The sequence below is a fragment of the Entelurus aequoreus genome, linkage group LG27 (assembly GCF_033978785.1).
Source record: "Entelurus aequoreus isolate RoL-2023_Sb linkage group LG27, RoL_Eaeq_v1.1, whole genome shotgun sequence".
Taxonomy (NCBI): Eukaryota; Metazoa; Chordata; class Actinopteri; order Syngnathiformes; family Syngnathidae; genus Entelurus; species Entelurus aequoreus.
In genome coordinates, this window is record NC_084757.1 from 26709138 (window position 1) to 26728825 (window position 19688).

Genomic DNA, 19688 nt, shown 5'->3' on the forward strand with positions numbered 1-19688 from the left:
GTCCGATCTAGTCTGAACTAGACTTAGGTTGGTCAAATCACGTCTAAATTAGACTTAAGTTGGTCAAGGGTTGGAATTGGGGGTTAAATCACCAAAAATGATTCCTGGGCGCGGCACCGCTGCTGCCCACTGCTCCCCTCACCTCCCAGGGGGTGAACAAGGGTGATGGGTCAAATGCAGAGAATAATTTCGCCACACCTCGTGTGTGTGTGACAATCACTGGTACTTTAACTTTAAAATCTAGTCTCAACTAAAGTTAAGATTGTTCAGATCTGGTCTGAACTAGATTAGGTTGGTCAGATCTAGTCTAAAGTAGCCTCATATTGGGCAAATCTAGTCTGCACTAGACTTAGGTTGGTCAGATCTAGTCTAAAGTAGACTTATATTGATAACAGTCTAAACTAAACTTAAATTGGTTAGATTTAGTCTGAACTAGACTTAGATTTGTCAGATCTAGTCTGAACTAATCATAATTTGGTCAGATCTAGTCCAAATTACTTATATTGGTCCCATCTAGTCTGAACTACACTTAGATTAGTCCCATCTAGTCTAAATTAGACTCCAATTGGTCACATCTAGTCTAAAGTAGACTCACATTGGTCACATCTAGTCTAAATTACACTTTGATTGGTCAAATTTAGTCTAAAATAAACATAGTTTGGTCAACTTTAGTCTAAACTAGACTTAGATTTGTCAGGTCTAGTCTAAATTTGACTTAGAATGGTCACATCTGTCTGAACTACACTTAGATTGGTCACATCTAGTTTAAATAAGAAGATTGGTTAGATTTAGTCTGAACTAGATTTAGATTAGTCACATCTAGTCTAATTGAGACCTAAATTGGTCACATCTAGTCTAAATTAAATTTAGAATGGTCAGAGTAAATAATACTTACATTGTTCAGATGTAGTCTGAGCTAGATTTACAGATTGGTCAAATCTGGTCTGAACTCATCACATCTTGGGTTTGCACACATGTACTAACCCGCTAGGCTGTCCAGCATACCACTAGATCCACAACCCCCTCCCATGTCGTCCGCAGCATCCCTGATGCCCTTGCCTTGACCCTGTACTCTTCCTCTGCAATCTAAGGATAAACTTGTCTAACCATATATATATGCGCACACAAACACACATATACATACTATATATATATAGTAACACACACACACATATATATATATGTATACATAGAGGATATATATACAGTCGTGGTCAAAAGTTTACATACACTTGTAAAGAACATAATGTCATGTCTAGAGTTTCCAATAATTTCTACAACTCTTATTTTTTTGTGATAGAGTGATTGGAGCACATACTTGTTGGTCACAAAAAAAATTCATGAAGTTTGGTTCTTTTATGAATTTATTAAAGATTCAAGATTCTGTTTATTGTCCATTCTTTAACATGTACAAGACATATAAGAACTGAACTGGGTCTACTGAAAATGTGACCAAATGTGCTGGGTCAAAAGTATACATACAGCAATGTTAATATTTGGTTACATGTCCCTTGGCAAGTTTCACTGCAATAAGGCGCTTTTGGTAGCCATCCACAAGCTTCTGGTTGAATTTTTGACCACTACTCTTGACAAAATTGGTGCAGTTCAGCTAAATGTGTTGGTTTTCTGACATGGACTTGTTTCTTCAGCATTGTCCACATGTTCTCAATGGGGTTTAAGTCATGACTTTGGGAAGGCCATTCTAAAACCTTCATTCTAGCCTGATTTCGCCACTCCTTTACCACTTTTGAACGTGTGTTTGGGGTCGTTGTCCTGTTGGGACACCCAACTGCGCCCATGATTTTAGGTTGTCCTGAAGAATTTGGAGGTAATCCTCCTTTTTCACTGTCCCATTCACTCTCTGTAAAGCACCAGTTCCATTGGCAGCAAAACAGGCCCACAGCATAATACTACCACCACCATGCTTGACGGTAAGAATGGTGTTTCTGGGATTAAAGGACTCACCTGTTCTCCTCCAAACATATTGCTGGGTATTGTGGCCAAACAGTTAAATTTTTGTTTCATCTGACCACAGAACTTTCCTCCAGAAGGTCTTATCTTTGTCCATGTGATCAGCAGCAAACTTTAGACGAGCCTTAAGGTGTCGCTTCTGGAGCAAGGGCTTCCTTCATGCATGGTAGCCTCTCGGTCCATGGCGATGCAAAACATGCTTGACTGTGGACACTGACACCTGTGTTCCAGCACCTTTCAATTCATTGCAGACCTGCTTTTTGGTGGTTCTCGAGTTGACTCTTGATCATCCTGACCAATTTTCCCTCAGCAGCAGGTGATAGCTTGCGTTTTCTTCCTGATCGTGGCAGTGACAAAACTGTGCCATGCACTTTATACTTGCGAACAATTGTCTGCACAGTTGCTCTTGGGACCTTAAGCTGCTGTGAAATGGCTCCAAGTGACTTTCCTGACTTGTTCAAATCAATGATTCGTTTTTTTCAGATCTGTGCTGAGTTCCTTTGACTTTCCCATTGTCGCGTTTGTAACCGAGTCTAATGACTGCATCACATGAGCCCTTTTTAAATGGGCTCAGAGATGTCAACAGGTGTCATCAATCATAATCACTCATGAAGTTAAGAGTCCATGCCATGAAGCTAATTTGATTTGATTGGAACTTTTCTACATCACCAAAATTGATCACATTTTCAGTAGACCCATAATAAATTCATAAAAGAACCAAACTTCATGATTTTTTTGTGTGACAAATATGTGCTACAATCACTATCACAAAAAAGCAAGAGTTGTAGAAATTATTGGAAACTCAAGACAGCCATGACATTATGCCCTTCACAAGTGTATGTAAAGGTTTGACCACGACTGTATATACCAGTAGATATATATATTTAATTTAAAGTTAAAGTACCTATGATTGTCACACACACTGTGTGGCGAAATTGTTCTGTATATATATACACACACACACACCAGTATATAGATCTATATATGTATAAATATGTATATATACACTGTATATTTACTTATGTATTCATATATATACATATGTTTATATATACAAGTTTATGTATACATATATATGTACATACAAATGTGTATATATATATACATATATATAAACACATACACACACACATATACACTATATATGTATATATATATATATATATATATATATATATATATATATATATATATATATATATATATATATTTCAATCATGTTTTTCCTGAATTGTAACTAGGATTGACCCTACCTATTCTCTGCTCTATGATCAAATAGACTAAAACAAGTTTTGATATACTGAAAGAGAAGTCAAAACAGGAATAACAATTTGAGAATACAAATGCACTCTGTGGTAGTTTTTCTTTTTTTGACGGTCTGAGGAGTGAAGGTCGAACAACATCAGAGCCATAGAAGCGATAGGTAAGTTGTGCTTTTTAAAAAAAAATTCCATTTGTACTTACAACTGCAAAATAAAATAAAAAATGTGCTGTCTGTAGGCACAGCAATGAATAACTCTTCGTATGACGTCGACTATGAAGATGGTATATGTGAAAAGGGTGAGGTGGTCCAATTTGGAGCTGTGGTCATTCCCGTTTTCTTCTCCATCGTGATCACGCTGAGCCTCGTGGGAAACATCCTGGTCCTCGTGATCCTGGCGTTGTACGAAAACATCAGGGCCCTCAGCAACATTTTCATTCTCAATCTGGCCCTGTCCGACCTGGTCTTCACCTGCGGCCTTCCTTTCTGGGCCGTGTACCACATCTGGGGCTGGCTGATCCACGAGATCCTATGCAAAGTGATCACGTTTGTCTTCTTTATCGGCTTCTACAGCAGCGTCCTCTTTCTGACCGCCATGACCGTCTACAGGTATCTGATGGTGGTCCGCCCAAGGTCTGAACTGACACCACAGAACACAAGCGCCGGAGTCTTCGTATCCATCATCCTGTGGATCATCAGCGTCGGAGCGTCCGTACCCTCGCTTCTCTTCAGCGCCGTGATCCCATTCCCCCACAAGGACCATCACTTCCTGGGCTGTGAATACGAGGACGACCTCTGGGAGACGGTCGGCGTTTGCCAACAGAACATCTTCTTCTTAGTGGCGTTTGTGGTCATAGCGTTCTGCTATTGTAAGATACTCGGGAGAATCGCAATAAGCAGATCCCACACAAAGAGCCGAGCGGTTAAATTAGTCTTCTGCACCGTGGCCATGTTCTTCCTGGGCTGGGTGCCGTACAACGTGGTGATCCTTCTCAGGCTTTTCAGTTACAATCTAATTCCGCCTTTTGAAGAATGCGACGTTAGCATACAGCTTGATTACGCCTTCTACGTGTGCCGGCTCCTTGCCTTCTCCCACTGCTGCCTCAACCCGGTCTTTTACGCACTGTTGGGCGTCAAATTCAGGGGTCATCTGAAAACCATGTTCAGACGAACGAGTCCGAGCGAGACGAGACAGCAGAGGGGGAAACAAACCCTGTCACAGGGGTCAATGTATTAGATCGGGGGTGTCCAAACGTTTTCCACCGAGGACCAGACATTTTCATCAGCTTTCTGTTGTTAGTAGGGATGCATGATAAACAGACAGATAATTATCGTGCCAATATTAGGAATCATGACATCACACTGGTAACATAAAAAAAAGAATAACTGTGTGCCGCACTTTGGACATCCCATGTAAATGCTGTTCACGTTAATCTATTTGTTGTATGTTGGAAAATTGTCAAAAAATCCCCACAAAATATAACCTGACTTTCGCCAGATCCTTGTAGTTCACTGAGCTCCACACAAGGATCTGGGACTATTTACTGATACAGTATCCCACAAGTGAGTACACTCACATTTCAGCAAGGATTTGTCTTAGTGTCAAGAGACAGACATACTTCGGAGAAGTATAGCAGTATAGATTAATTATTAGAGATGTCCGATAATATCGGCCGATAAATGCTTTAAAATGTAATATCGGAAATTATCGGTATCGTTTTTTTTTTTTTATTAAATCAACATAAAAAACACAAGATACACTTACAATTAGTGCACCAACCCAAAAAAAACTCCCTCCCCCATTCACACAAAAGGGTTGTTTCTTTCTGTTATTAATATTCTGGTTCCTACATTATATATCAATATATATCAATACAGTCTGCAAGGGATACAGTCCGTAAGCACACGATTGTGCGTGCTGCTGGTCCACTAATAGTACTAACCTTTAACAGTTAATTTTACTAATTTTCATTAATTACTAGTTTCTATGTAACTGTTTTTATATTGTTTTACTTTCTTTTTTTATTCAAGAAAATGTTTTTAATTTATTTATCTTATTTTATTATTTTTTTTTAAAAGGAACTTATCTTCACCATACCTGGTTGTCCAAATTAGGCATAATAATGTGTTAATTCCACGACTGTATATATCGGCATTGGTTGATATCGGTATCGGTAATTAAGAGTTGGACAATATCGGAATATCGGCAAAAAAGCCATTATCGGACATCCCTATTAATTATCCACTAAAAATGAGTCAACACACAGCTGTTATTTTCTGAATAGCTCGCAACACAAGTGAGTAGCAAGTCTAATTGAGCACCTGTGGCGAATTCCTCAGACAAAAGGAATATTTGGACATGTTCACTTGTTTTGACAGCTATTTAGACAATAATGTTATACAAGCTGTACCTTGGCTAGTCTAAAGTACATTCAAGTTTGCTAAGCCACAATGCATTTAATGCTCCAACGTTTTTACTTTTGTTTTTGCTTCCTCTGTAAATCAGTTACCCAAGTACAGTATGTGATTTTAACTGACTTACTGATCCATTATATTAAAATAAAAATACATTTCCGCATTATTGAAATAGTTCCACTGCCAGTAAGAGGAATGAGAACCATTGATATTGTTTCCAATAGCTTCATCTTCCTGAAAAACTACTAACAGTCACATGAAGAACTGGTGAGACCAGCCAGCACAGGTGGGTGTTATATTTATGGTGGCTGTACTTTGCAGTGACGTATAAGAGCAAACACGCCAGGTTTACTCACCAAAATTTCCATGTCCTTATCAAAGGTTAAAATATGGCACGTTTATAAAAGATGCGGAACACGCTCGGAAAGCATTCATTTGGCACTTTTCCCCCCCAGATAAACATCAAGTTCAACGCGTTTTTATTTAAGGTGGGAATATATCAAAGAAGTTCCAGCAAAATGTTATGTTTACACACTGTATAAATTGGCTGTTAATTATTTACAATAAAATATACAAACTTCTCTGTCTCTGAATGGGTTTGCACAACATTAATCGTCTTTCGATCAAAGTAGTCATCTGTCGATCAAAGTAGTGTAAGATCGACGATGATGAATCACAAGTACCAAAATAATCTTTTATTCAATATATCAATTGTTACCTGTGGGGAAACTAAATATCAAAAAACAGGAGCATCACGAGAGAAAGTCAAATTAATAATTCAGTAATCATTTTTTAATATTGTGAGTCTCAAAGGCAGATTGCAGTTAAATTGCAAAATTCAGTGTTTTCCCCAGGACGATGGGAGCTACATGAAATTTGTGTATCTTATTTGTATAATTGGCCATGACGCATGTGCATGCATGTATATTATGAATGCTGTGGGAGAGACAGAAAAACAAATATGTTTAGAAACACTGTACAAATTACCGTAACTTTCTTCTGTCGCTTCTCTGTGTTTTTCTCATGTCACGAGCAAGACGGAGCTGTCTGTGAGTGATGGGGGATAAGGCACCCGCTGCTCGTTAAGACGAGCGATACGTTCATGTTAAGTCTCTGAAAGCGTCACCCCCCCCCCCCCAAAAAAAATCACAGATTTTTCTCTATCCACTTTTGTAACACTTTGTAAATATATAGCGGGTTGCCAAAAATAAATGAAAGTTTGAGAAACACTAATAACCTGTGAGATCAAAATGTTCACACAAAAATATTTAAAAAATAATTCTGCTTGTGGGGATGTTACAAGAATAAAGATCTTGACAAAATTATCAGTAAAATCAAATTCTGTAGACAAGCTGTTGTAGCAACTGCACACACACTTTAAAACCCTGATCTATCAGTTATCTGAGGATTGCATAAAAGAGCACACAAAAGTAAGAAATCAAATGTATGAATGGGTTCAAGCAATGGCTTGTCCTTGTGTTATTTAGGAATGATTCTACACCTGAGTGTAAGCAAGTGTCACCTGTTATCAGGTTCTAATCTTTGACCTTTTCAATGTTTGCTTTCATTTTGGTGACATTACCTCCATGCAGCAGACCTGGTCGTTTCTTTTGTGGAAATGCCAGCTTAGCTCCTCAGCATCCGTTTTGCTCGACATCCTTCTCGGCCACCACAGGCAAGACCAGATGGGAGATGCGGCTCCACAGTCCGCCGTACTTATCTGCGTCCATGTCATTGAAGGACGTGTGGTCGCCGGAGCCCACCAGCCTGTCCTTAAGATAATCTTGTACCGACTCCTCGACAATTTCAAGTTCCCCCCTGACCTCATCCTGAGGCAGCAGGATGGTAAATAACAGGAAGGCCTCCTTGAATGCGGCGGTTTCGTGGTCACAGTAGCGGTAAAAAATGAGCGTGGAACCCGGTGGCAGCTCCTCCAGGCGATGCATGACGGCAACCGGTTGGCTTCCTCCAAAAGCTGCCTGCAGCTGCCCGTCGATGTCTAGCTTCACCGCGTCGCTCTCCAGGCCAGCTTTGCTTGCTCCATCTATGTGGAGCACGGAACCCTGGACGGCTGAGGAGAAGGCTGAAGCCAGACTCTTAGCCAAGCAGGACAGTGTCTTTTCAGCCCCACGCCCGGACGTCAGAATCAGACTCACGGGCTCTGTGGGCTGTGCCGTTCGGAGGTGTTTCTCCAAGTGGATCCTGCTCCTGGTCCACAGCTCGGGCCTCTGATTATGGAAGCGAGCCTCCAGGCGGGACAGGTGTTCTGCAAATGTTTCGAGGCTCACTGACCTGGATGGACGCCCCGCACTGCTTTTTGACTTCATCTTGTTCTTGTAAACAAGCAGTACAGCCGAGCCGAGCAGCAGTAGCAGGACAACCGACCAGAAAAAGTACTGAAGGAAGCCTGAAAGAACACAAGTATTTGGGACAATGAAAAAGTTTGATATTTTAGTTGTTCCAAGTAATTCCTCTAAGATTCAATTAACAGCCGAGTCCCTTATAGTTGCCATTTGTGCGGTCTACAAAAGTAAACAACTGCTTGGGTCTGTAATTAGCCCTGGCTCAAAGATGACTGACATCTGTGGCTGTAGGCAACATCCTAGGTTTTAGATTATTACAGGTTTCCCCTTTATGTAAACGATTGTGTTGCAACGGCAAGATTTCTGCCGCCACACCTTCAAAATAAGTTTTTTCCTTTTACATGAAAACACTTTTTTTAACATGAATTTTTTTTAAAGTGATATATTGTATGAATGAATATACCATCTATAGTGTATTATTTACGTACTACTGGCTATAATAAGTTTGGGAAAAAAGCTCAAATGTAAAAACGTTCCTCATTGCTTTATTTTGGAAAAAACAAAACCAAAAACTGCTAAGGTCTATAATTAGCGCTGGCTCAAAGATGACTGACATCTGTGGCTGTAGGCAACATCCTAAGTTTTTCATTATTACAGGTTTTCACCTACATTTAAACGATTGTGACGCAACGGCAAGATTACTGCCGCCACACCTTCAAAATAAGTTTTTTCCTTTTACATGAAAACCCTTTTTTTTTTTTTTAAATGAAAAACATGTACCGTAAGTGATATATTGTATGAATGAATATACAGTCTATAGTCTATTATTTACATACTACTGGCTATAATAAGTTTGGAAAAAAAGCTTAAACATAAAAACGTTCCTCATTGCTTTACTTTGGAAAAAACAAAACAAAAAGCCTGCATCTAAATCGCAGGTCAGAAGCACGTCAGCTGGTCGTGCAAGTTGAAACTCGGCAAAAGTAAGGAGAGAAAATTGAAGGGAAAGGTATTTTAGGACAAATAATGCATTTTTTGTTCAAGCCAGTGTAAACTACTCTAAATATTATGACATTACTACCAACAATCACGTCTAACGTGCACGTTTTTGAACCTCCGTTTGGACATCGCTGTGTGGGGTGTGCACTTGTACCAGTGCGTGTGTTCTCCCACATTCCAAAAATATACATGTTAGGTTTATTGGAGACTGCAAATTGTCCATAGATATTAATGTGAGTGTGAATGATTGTCTGTCTGTGCCTTGTGATTGGCCATGCTAATTTGAGTTCGCTTGTCTATAAGCTGGTCCATTGTACGTTAGCCTTAAGCTAGTGGCATGAGAGCTCAACCTTCATCCTGCATATTTGTATTGCTGTTTTCAGTTTATTCCAAATAATATTATTAACCTAATGTGATTCCTACATGTATGTGCACTTCATGTGTATATATAATGTACTTTCTTTAGTGTGGTTAGTTTTAAAGTGACTTAATTGTGAAAAATATCAAAACACCGAAAGTTATTGTTTTTTAAATCTAACTCAAAGGACTGTTTACATATTTGGCAAACTAAATTACAACTATCAGGGAGAGCAGAATAAAGCGTTGTATTTTACAATAAGCATCAACAATTCAAACTGCATTGAACAAAGAGAGCACAGTCTACAAAGTCAAATTCCTTGTGTTAAACCTGAGTGTGATTCTGCTGATATAAGGAAACAATGTTATTAATAATATTATTAGTGGTATTATTAATAACTAATAACACTAGTAAGTGTTTTTAAATATGCATAAAACATTTGTTTAGCCTTTCTAAAGAAAATATATGCATCATTGCAAATCTAAATTATGAATGTATGATATACAGTATGTCATATGTATCATGATGTCATATTGACCATGCCCCAAGCCACGCCCCCACCGCCACATATATAGTGGCAATCCAGAGGAATCCCTGTATTAATAATAATAATAATTTATTAGATTAATTTTAAGCACTTAAAGCACTTTACAGTGAGAACTGAAGTGAGAAACTATGATTAATTCGCTCTACAATGAGTTTGAGTTTATTTCGAACATGCATACAATTACAACATAATACATCACAGTTTTCAGTTTCTCTTTTCAACATGTTCGAAAAGGAGAAGCTGAGCTTATTTAATCCTACCTCTTTTCCTTTTCATACCAATTTCTAACACGTTTGTTCACTCCCTGTTCTCAATTTATTCACAATATATTCCAAAAATAATAACATTACAAATAAATAAATAATAATCATATGGTGAGATAAATAAGATTATCAATAAGTTCAGAATGTTTATCATGGTTCTTCTTATTTGTACTTTGTAAACACTGAGTTTGAACAGTTTCTTAAATTGGATCATATTAGTACACTGTTTGAGTTCTTTACTTAATCCATTCCCTAATTTACAAAACCCAAAACCTGTGAAGTTGGCACGTGCCATATATTTCCCCCCCCTGATTATAATAGGTGTGTTAATTCTTCCAGTCGGGACCAATACAGTAGTTCAGTCTCAGAGACATTGTGTACCTGCCTGCATTCAGGGCAGGATTACTGCTGTCACTAAAGTTGCTGCACTTTCTTAATGTTGTGTTTCAACTTCTATGCTATTGTTAGCCATATTTCTTTATTTTTGCTCAGCACTTCCAGGGGGAAGAGGCAAAACGCTGATTGAACGTTAATTTCGTTGTGATGAGCCTGACTTTCGTCACAGTGGACAGGGACGGTCACACGCACACAGACACAAACACACACACAAACATGCACTAATTCACAGACACACACAGGATCATGGTCAATAAAGGCGGATTGTTCTGTGCAGAAATATTCCAAGCAGCGTTGCTTTCCTACGGTTTACTACTGCGGTATCTTCTAACAGACATTTCTGCCATGTTTGATCGAGGTAATAAATGCTAACAGTTTATCACCGTGATTGAACTCAAATTAATCCCGATCATCGATCACGATCAGGAACAAATATACAGTATGTTAATACTAATTGTTTTAAATGTATGCATAATATTTTCAAGCATTTTTTAAGAAAATAGCCTGCATGCCACAGCTTTAAAAGGTGAAGACCTCAGTTTTACCTTTTGATGAATCTCCAGCAGAGGGCTTCCTGGCAACAGCTCTTGTCTTTTTAACTTCTGAGAATAAAAAGAAACAAAACAAAAAATACATTACTAATACTACTACAAATGCCAATATTATTAGCTTTATTAAAGATATTTGATGGCTTAGTTGACCTTGTTTCTTGTGCTGCTGGACATTCTCTTTCTGGGAGGGAATGTTAGTGGCTCTCTGTCGTACTGTATAAGCTTTCCCAGGGGGTGTATAGCCACTCGGGACGTTCCGGTGGTTAACTGTGGGTAAACGTGAAGATGGAAGAAATTATTTTAAACTTCACGGATACATTTACGCAGTTTGAAAGTGGCAAACAATTTAGTAACCAAACTGTGCGCCATACCAGCTTTAGCTTCCATCTCCTTCCTGTACTCGGCCATTGTGGTGCTCTTTGGGACATGTACATCGCTGTCCAAGGGCTTTATGGGCGTTGCAGGTGCTGTTGTTGAGGACTTTACTGAAAACACAACAAAAAAAAAAAGCTCTTCATAATTAGGTCAACCATTAAAATGCATACAGTGAAAAGGTCTCACCTTCTTTGGGTTTCATCAAGTCTTTGTCTGTATTTGCAGGCAAATGGCAGCGGTCACCAAGCTTTACGTATGGGGACATTTTGTCTAGTCTGTCTGTTTCATATGAACAAATAAACACATCAATAGTTGTTAGTGACAGTCTATTAGGAAAACATTGTATCTGTGTAACCTTACATTTTATTTCATAGAATTGTGGCACCTTAAGTTCCACAATGTTACACGTTGAAATTACGAATGTAAACAAAAGACATTCTGCAACACAATTCTCTTTTGCCTTTGTCACTTAAAGGGGAACTGCACTTTTTTCGACATGCCCATCGTTCACAATCATGACACACAAGAACACATATGCCTTTTTATTTTATTTTAAAGATGGTAAAAAAAAATAATTGAAAGATGCGGTCAATGGGAGTCAACGTTGTATTCTTCAAAGCCCTCTAAAACAACTTCAAAACCCTCCAACGTTTTGTATACACACTGCGTGAATATATATATATATATATATATATATATATATATATATATATATATATATATATATATATATATATTCATATATATATATAATGTAGTAACAGACACATTTATAACAATATGTAGTATGTACAACATTTACCGTATTTTGGTAATTTTTATCATTGTCGGAACTACTACTTTGCCGCATTTATTTCCGTTTCCATAGAAGCGCACTTCCGACTTCTGGCAACAACGTGTGTCCTACTTCCGTAAACAAGCGCGTGTGTGTGTCTTGTAATCTTGGCACACGGTAACAAACAACAAAGACGACTATTTTTGGACAAATAAGGATTCACTTATCTTTTTCAAGCCAAATATATGTAGGATTAACTGCTGCTTCTAGAAGCCAGCAAGAAGGAAGAGTGAGACGTTGAAGCAGACAGAAGCCGGGAGAGTGAGGTGAAAGTCCCTCGAAGCTGCAACATGTGGAATTTGAAGCCATTCTATTTTGACACAAATGGCGTGCTTACCCAAAAACTTCCCCTGCCAGTCAAGTCAGTCACAATTTATATTGATCATGATACACGCAGCATGTCATGCATGTTAGTACAACTACAGTACATACGCTGTCTGGCTAGCTGTGTACAAACAAAACATGAAATGTGGGCTAATACTTTACAGATACTGTAATATGATTGTTCATGTTTTTCAGTCAGTACAAATTGGTGTCTTATCGCAGTGTTGTGCATTACAAACTCAAACGCATTTCGTGTTGACATAGAAGCTAGGTTATCTCTGTCTATAGTTAGCTTTTATGGCTAATACGGCAGCACGCCGATTTGTTAACACACCAAAAAAAGAGTTCTTCAGTGTTCGCTCTTACAATAACAATGTCGCTACAGCTTGGTTATTTTACAGGTTACCGAACGTAAGTGAAGTATTGTTTGTAAATGTTCTGTTTTTGCATTGCGCATTATTATGGTACACTCTGTTAGTGTATTTACGGTAATTCCCAGCATGCATTGCTCTATGCGCGGGCTCCGGTGTTTTTGTCGGTTACGTGAACGGCAGTGGCCGGTTTGTTATTGTGTTCCCTCAGTAAAGTATACCTATAAAAAGAAGAAGGTTGTCGTCATTGAATTATCATTGTTGACAGTTTTTGAATGCATTTTTAAAGTGATTTAGAGGTAGAATTGATTGCTCCCATTAGCTGCATTGCGAGTCATCAAGAAGGAGCCAATTTAATACATGTTAGAAAGCAAAAAAACCCCACAACTTTTGTCTTTCATAATGATTGTGAACAATAGGCAACATTTTTTTAAAAGTGCAGTTCCCCTTTAAGTTGAGTGATAGTTTTTTAACAATAACTTTTTACTTTTTGCACTTGTTTGACAGATACATGTGACATGGGGCGGTATAGCTCGGTTGGAAGAGTGGCCGTGCCAGCAACTTGAGGGTTCCAGGTTCGATCCCCGCTTCCGCCATCCTAGTCACTGCCGTTGTGTCCTCGGGCAAGAGACTTTATCCACCTGCTCCCAGTGCCACCCACACTGGTTTAAAAATGTAACTTAGATAATGGGTTTCACTATGCAAAGCGCTTTGAGTCACTAGAGAAAAGCGCTATATAAATATAATTCACTTCACTTCATAAAAGTTGCCTGCACAATTCTTAAATGCATCGAACAGCTTCTCTAGGATTTCAAGGGATTTTTTTTGTAAATGTTGCAGCCTAAAATGCCTGATTTTGGGGCAGCTTTTTTCAGAACATTGCAGCAAATTTACTAAATTTGTGACGTTGAGTCTTGTGTTTTGTGATTTTATGACTTTATCAATTTTGTTCTTTCTTTGTAACTTTCAACCCAAAAAGCACAGGATTAAACACATCTAAAAAAATGTGCTTTATTTGCACGAATGTGTGCACAGCTTGAAAATAAATATTGATATTTCAATGTTGCTTACCACACAAAGTAACACTAGATGAAGACGAATACACTTTCTTTAAACTAGAGATGCCGATAAATGCTTTAAATGTAATGTAATATCGGAAATTATCGGTATCGGTTTCAAAAAGTAAAATTCATGACTTTTTAAAACGCCGCTGTGTACACGGACGTAGGGAGAAGTACAGAGCGCCAATAAACATTAAAGGCACTGCCTTTGCGTGCCGGCCCAATCACATAATATCTACGGCTTTTCACACACAAGTGAATGCAAGGCATACTTGGTCAACAGCCATACAGGTCACACTGAGAGTGACATTTAAACAACTTTAACACTGTTACAAATATGCACCACATTGTGAACCCACACCAAACAAGAATGACAAACACATTTCGGGAGAACATCCGCACTGTAACACAACATAAAACACAACAGAACAAATACCCAAAAACCCTTGCAGCACTAACTCTTCCGGGACGCTACAATATACATCCCCCGCTACCCCGCTAGGCATAATAATGTGTTAATTCCACGACTGTATATATCGGTATCGGTTGATATCGGAATCGGTAGTTAAGAGTTGGACGATATTGGAATATCGGCTATCGGCAAAAAAGCTATTATCGGACATCTCTACTCTAAACCCATTGCCAAATTATTGTGTTATAAAAACAACACTGTAAGAGTAGCTACACTGTGGAGTAAAAAAAAGAAACTGAAAATGAGTGCTGCAGAGAGCGAATAAATTGTCGATAAAGGAGGAAAAGTCAGCTTGACAGTTTTTTTATATACCTGTATATATTTGTAAAATGGACCATAGTCAGACCAATGTGGTCTTTTAATTATGCAACACACTCATCCTCAAGGTCGGTAATACCACACCACCTTAACTGCGCTTACCCTTTAGAGCACAGCTGTTACCTGCAGGAAAAAGTTATTCTGTTTTTTTACTAGGTTTACATTTTCACACTTACCACTTTTTTTGTTTATTAAGCATTTCTTACATATTCCTTATTTTTCACCTTGATTTTAAGAGGTTATTGTTAAGTGTTCAATGTGATATTAGAATTGAGTTTATATTGATTGAGTGTTGTTCATGGTTGTGTTGACTTTTCCCTCCTTTCTGTCTTGATAGCTAAGGGGATATTAATCAGACGAAGGTTACATTTTGAATACAGATGTTTACATTTAATATGTTTTTCTTGTTGTCATTATTTTTTATCATTACAAACATAAAACACAGTTTTCAGCCATATCGCCAGCCCTATCCACAAGTTGCAGAAAGTTTTACTGTAGGTTTTACGCTTGAAAAGGTATTGTCAATCGTAAACTTTTAGTTCCAACACATCGCTTTCGATGGGAACACCGGGGAACAGTTAAAACCCTCTACTGTCTACCATCTGTGTTCGTAAATGAAAAGCAATGAGAGATTATCCTTTCAAATCCCCAGCTCTGTCAATGTTAAGTAAGGACGTGGGCGTGCTAAATGTTTATATACTACATTACCCAGATGGCATAGCGTGTAGAGCAGGCCTGGGCAATTATTTTGACTCGGGGGCTAAATTTAGAGAAAAAAATGTGTCCGGGGGCCGGTATATCTATTTTTAGGAACACTAATACAAAACCTCACAATAATGTCTGATCGAATGCTAAAAACGTTATGACAGACCGCCTTAAAAAAACAGAATGAAATGAATGATAGGTGGTGGTCGGAGGGGCCGTTGGCGCAAATTGCAGCCACGCTTCAGTCAGTCTACCCCAGGGCAGCTGTGGCCACGAAAGTAGCTTACCACCACCAGGTGTGAATGAATCATGGGTTCTACATGTAAAGTGACTTTGGGTACTTAGAAAAAGTGCTATATAAATCCCAGGTATTATTATTATTATTATTATTTTTTGTTTACTGAATGAGACACCCATAATGTACATGAACATAAAGAATGTGAGATTTACAATATTAACTACGAACGATAAAACACTGAATATTGACAACATATGAACGTCACACCCCCTCTCGATCGACATATTTTACAATCAAGCGAAACGCAACAAACACAGCTAAATATGAAAAAAAAAAACACCTACAATCTGATATATCACTAAGCTTTATAACGTTGTAGTAAAAATCTCTTTCCGCTTCTGTCCCTGACACCCGCATTTCAGGCTGGCCGCTCTGGAAACACTCTGTGGAAACACTCCCCACTCACACTGCTTGGTGCCTCTTCTGAGCTGCTGTGATTTAGATTACCATAGTAACTAGTACATAATTCAAAAGCACATATTCCAACCATTGAAATACTTTGTATAGTTCAAGACATACGGTAATTTAAAAACATCCCTGCACATCATAATTGCAGCTACAGTTTCCATCTTCCATCCATCCATTTTGTACCGCTTGTCCCTTAAAAAGCTAAAACATTTTTTGGGGAATGTCCGACGGGCCAGATTGAAAAGCTTAACTGGCCGCATGCGGCCCCTGGGTCTTAATTTGCTCAGGTCTGGTGTAGATGGAAGCAGAAAAGGGTCTGAGCTAAGAATAAATATGAAAATTGTGCCGTTAGAGCGATATAGAGTTGAGATATTTTTACATGTTGCCATTGTTGCTTTGTCTGAACAAGAAACCAACATAGGTTTTGGTAAGACCGTTGATGTGTCTAAGCACTTACTTACCATGAACTTTTGGCTGATAAAGAGGATAGGAAATATGCTCTTGCTGCTGAGGATGAATGTAATCTTCTTCCACATCCATTTCCTTGTTTTCATTCATGTCAAAATCTGATATCTGGACATCCATCTCATCGCCACTGTCACCCAAAGTTTGTTCAGCCTCCAGTCGACTCTTCTTGCTGGAGGACTCTGTAAGATGACATTGTTGTAGGTTTTTTTTCGCGATTGTCACCGCATCTAAGATTGGGTAAGTTAATTGCTGTTGAAGCTCACCTTTATCTTGTATATTATTCTCCACATGTCTTGACCCATTAACAGTCGTGACAGAAGAAGCAGCAGCAGACTGCTTTCCTATCTCCTTTTTAGACCTCTTTAGTGGACCTCTCGGGGTCGCCTCATAATTAAGAACTACAGAGGAAAACAATTGTAGAAATAGGAGTGGGAATGACAAGATTAAGTGTCTTCAAGCACAATTATCTTAGGAGTCATGAGCATGACAATGAACATATCACAGTTAACATGATAAAATAAACTATACCAATTGTCCTTGGATCACAAAGGGATTGCAAAATGCTTGCAAAAAGAAAAACACTCTTCACAGGGAATTGATAAGATTGAAAACAAAAGAAGCAGAAAATAAATATAAAAAAATATAAAAACAAGTTAACTCATATTATAAGGTCAGATACGAGATATTATTATAAGAAATTACTAGAAGATAATAAAAATAATATCAAAGGAATATGGAATTTATTAAACAGTACTAGGGACGGCGTGGCGAAATTGGTAGAGTGGCTGTGCCAGCAATCGGAGTGTTGCTGGTTACTGGGGTTCAATTACCACCTTCTACCGTCCTAGTCACGTCCGTTGTGTCCTTGGGCAAGACACTTCACCCTTTGCCTCTGATGGCTGCTGGTTAGCGCCTTGCATGGCAGCTCCCGCCATCAGTGTGTGAATGTGTGTGTGAATGGGTAAATGTGGAAATACTGTCAAAGCGCTTTGAGTACCTTGAAGGTAGAAAAGCGCTATACAAGTATAACCCATTTATCATTATTATAAGAAACAGTACCTCTTCAAATAACTATCCAAAGTATTTCACGAATGATGGTAAAAGAAAATGATAATATTGAAGATGTGGCTAATGCCTCCAATAAATTATTTGTAAGTATTGGACCCAAATTGCAGAAAAAAAATCCCAGATACAGGGACAACTGGTAAAAAATATGGAGGGATTGTTGGAGAGAAATCCCAATTCTATGTTTTTAAATGCAGTGGGTGAAGAAGAAGTGTTGGATATTGTAAACAAATGTAAGAACAAAATGTCCACCGACTCCAATGACATTAGTATGGCATTGGTGAAAAAGGTCATTACAGGGATATCAAAACCATTAACATATATCTATAATTTGTCATTTCAAACCGGTGCATTTCCAAATGAAATGAAAATAGCTTAAGTTATACCTCTGTTTAAAACAGGGAGCACACACCACTTCACAAACTATAGGGCAACAACGTTAATATATGTTTGATGAAACGTGATAATATGCATGAGTATATGTATGTATATGTACAGTATGTGTATACGTATGTTTGTACAGTGAATGTATATGTACAAACCCCGTTTCCATATGAGTTGGGAAATTGTGTTAGATGTAAATATAAACGGAATACAATGATTTGCAAATAATTTTCAACCCATATTCAGTTGAATATGCTACACATATTTGATGTTCAAACTGATAAACATTTTTTGTTGTTGCAAATAATCATTAACTTTACAATTTGATGCCGGCAACACGTGACAAAGAAGTTGGGAAAGATGGCAATAAATACTGATAAAGTTGAGGAATGCTCATCAAACACTTATTTGGAACATCCCACAGGTGAACAGGCAAATTGGGAACAGGTGGGTGACATGATTGGGTATAAAAGTAGATTCCATGAAATGCTCAGTCATTCACAAACAAGGATGGGGCGAGGGTCACCACTTTGTCAACAAATGCGTGAGCAAATTGTTGAACAGTTTAAGAAAAACCTTTCTCAACCAGCTATTGCAAGGAATTTAGGGATTTTATCATCTATGGTCCTTAACATCATCAAAGGGTTCAGAGAATCTGGAGAAATCACTGCATGTAAGCAGCTAAGCTAGTGACCTTCGATCCCTCAGGCTGTACTGCATCAACAAGCGACATCAGTGTGTAAAGGATATCACCACATGGGCTCAGGAACACTTCAGAAACCCACTGTCAGTAACTACAGTTGGTCGCTACATCTGTAAGTGAAAGTTAAAACTCTCCTATGCAAGGCAAAAATCGTTTGTCAACAACACCCAGAAACGCCGTTGGCTTCACTGGGCCTGAGCTCACCTAAGATGGACTGATACAAAGTGGAAAAGTGTTCTGTGGTCTGACGAGTCCACATTTTAAATTGTTATTGGAAACTGTGGACGTCGTGTCATCCATACCAAAGAGGAAAAGAACCATCCGGATTGTTATAGGCGCAAAGTTGAAAAGGCAGCATGTGTGATGGTACGGGGGTGTATTAGTGCCCAAGACATGGGTAACTTACACATCTGTGAATGCGCCATTAATGCTAAAAGGTACATACAGGTTTTAGAGCAACATATGTTGCCATCCAAGCAACTTTACCATGGATGCCCCTGCTTATTTCAGCAAGACAACGCCAAGCCACGTGTTACATCAACGTGGCTTCATGGTAAAAGAGTGCGGGTACTAGACTGGCCTGCCTGTAGTCCAGACCTGTCTCCCGTTGAAAATGTGTGGCGCATTATGAAGCCTAAAATACCACAACGGAGACCCCCGGACTGTTAAACAACTTATGCTGTACATCAAGCAAGAATGGGAAATAATTCCACCTGAGAAGCTTAAAAAATGTGTCTCCTCAGTTCCCAAACGTTTACTGAGTGTTGTTAAAAGGAAAGGTGATGTAACACAGTGGTGAACATGCCCTTTCCCAACTACTTTGGCACGTGTTGCAGC

General features: G+C 38.6%; 2 protein-coding genes across 8 annotated transcripts in view; one reads left to right on the plus strand and one right to left on the minus strand.

Moving 5' to 3' along the window:
• The first annotated feature begins 3309 nt into the window (after nucleotides 1-3309).
• Nucleotides 3310-4607, plus strand: xcr1a.1 (chemokine (C motif) receptor 1a, duplicate 1). Its single transcript, XM_062038674.1, has 2 exons — nucleotides 3310-3394; nucleotides 3472-4607. Exon 2 carries the CDS (start codon nucleotides 3480-3482, stop codon nucleotides 4467-4469), a length of 990 nt encoding a protein of 329 aa, XP_061894658.1. The 5' UTR covers nucleotides 3310-3394; nucleotides 3472-3479; the 3' UTR covers nucleotides 4470-4607.
• Nucleotides 4608-6100: 1493 nt separating this feature from the next.
• si:dkeyp-82a1.6 (torsin-1A-interacting protein 2) overlaps nucleotides 6101-19688 on the minus strand; it is a 53999-nt gene continuing 40411 nt past the window's right edge. For 4 of the 7 annotated variants that reach the window (XM_062038666.1, XM_062038665.1, XM_062038664.1 and 1 more), the window contains 7 exons: nucleotides 16963-17097; nucleotides 16693-16878; nucleotides 11626-11718; nucleotides 11436-11549; nucleotides 11215-11331; nucleotides 11059-11115; nucleotides 6102-8054 (listed from right to left, as the gene is read on the minus strand). In XM_062038666.1, coding sequence (XP_061894650.1) covers nucleotides 7282-8054; nucleotides 11059-11115; nucleotides 11215-11331; nucleotides 11436-11549; nucleotides 11626-11718; nucleotides 16693-16816 — 1278 coding nt within the window. In that variant the 5' untranslated portion in view covers nucleotides 16817-16878; nucleotides 16963-17097 and the 3' untranslated portion in view covers nucleotides 6102-7281. Of the gene's footprint in view, nucleotides 8055-11058; nucleotides 11116-11214; nucleotides 11332-11435; nucleotides 11550-11625; nucleotides 11719-16692; nucleotides 16879-16962; nucleotides 17098-19688 lie in introns of all 7 variants that reach the window. The other 3 variants (XM_062038668.1, XM_062038663.1, XM_062038662.1) reach the window with 2 other exon arrangements.

Bases quoted from the DNA above. Each gene is read 5' to 3' on its own strand.
- xcr1a.1 (XM_062038674.1), top strand. From the start codon at position 3,480: ATGAATAACTCTTCGTATGACGTCGACTATGAAGATGGTATATGTGAA.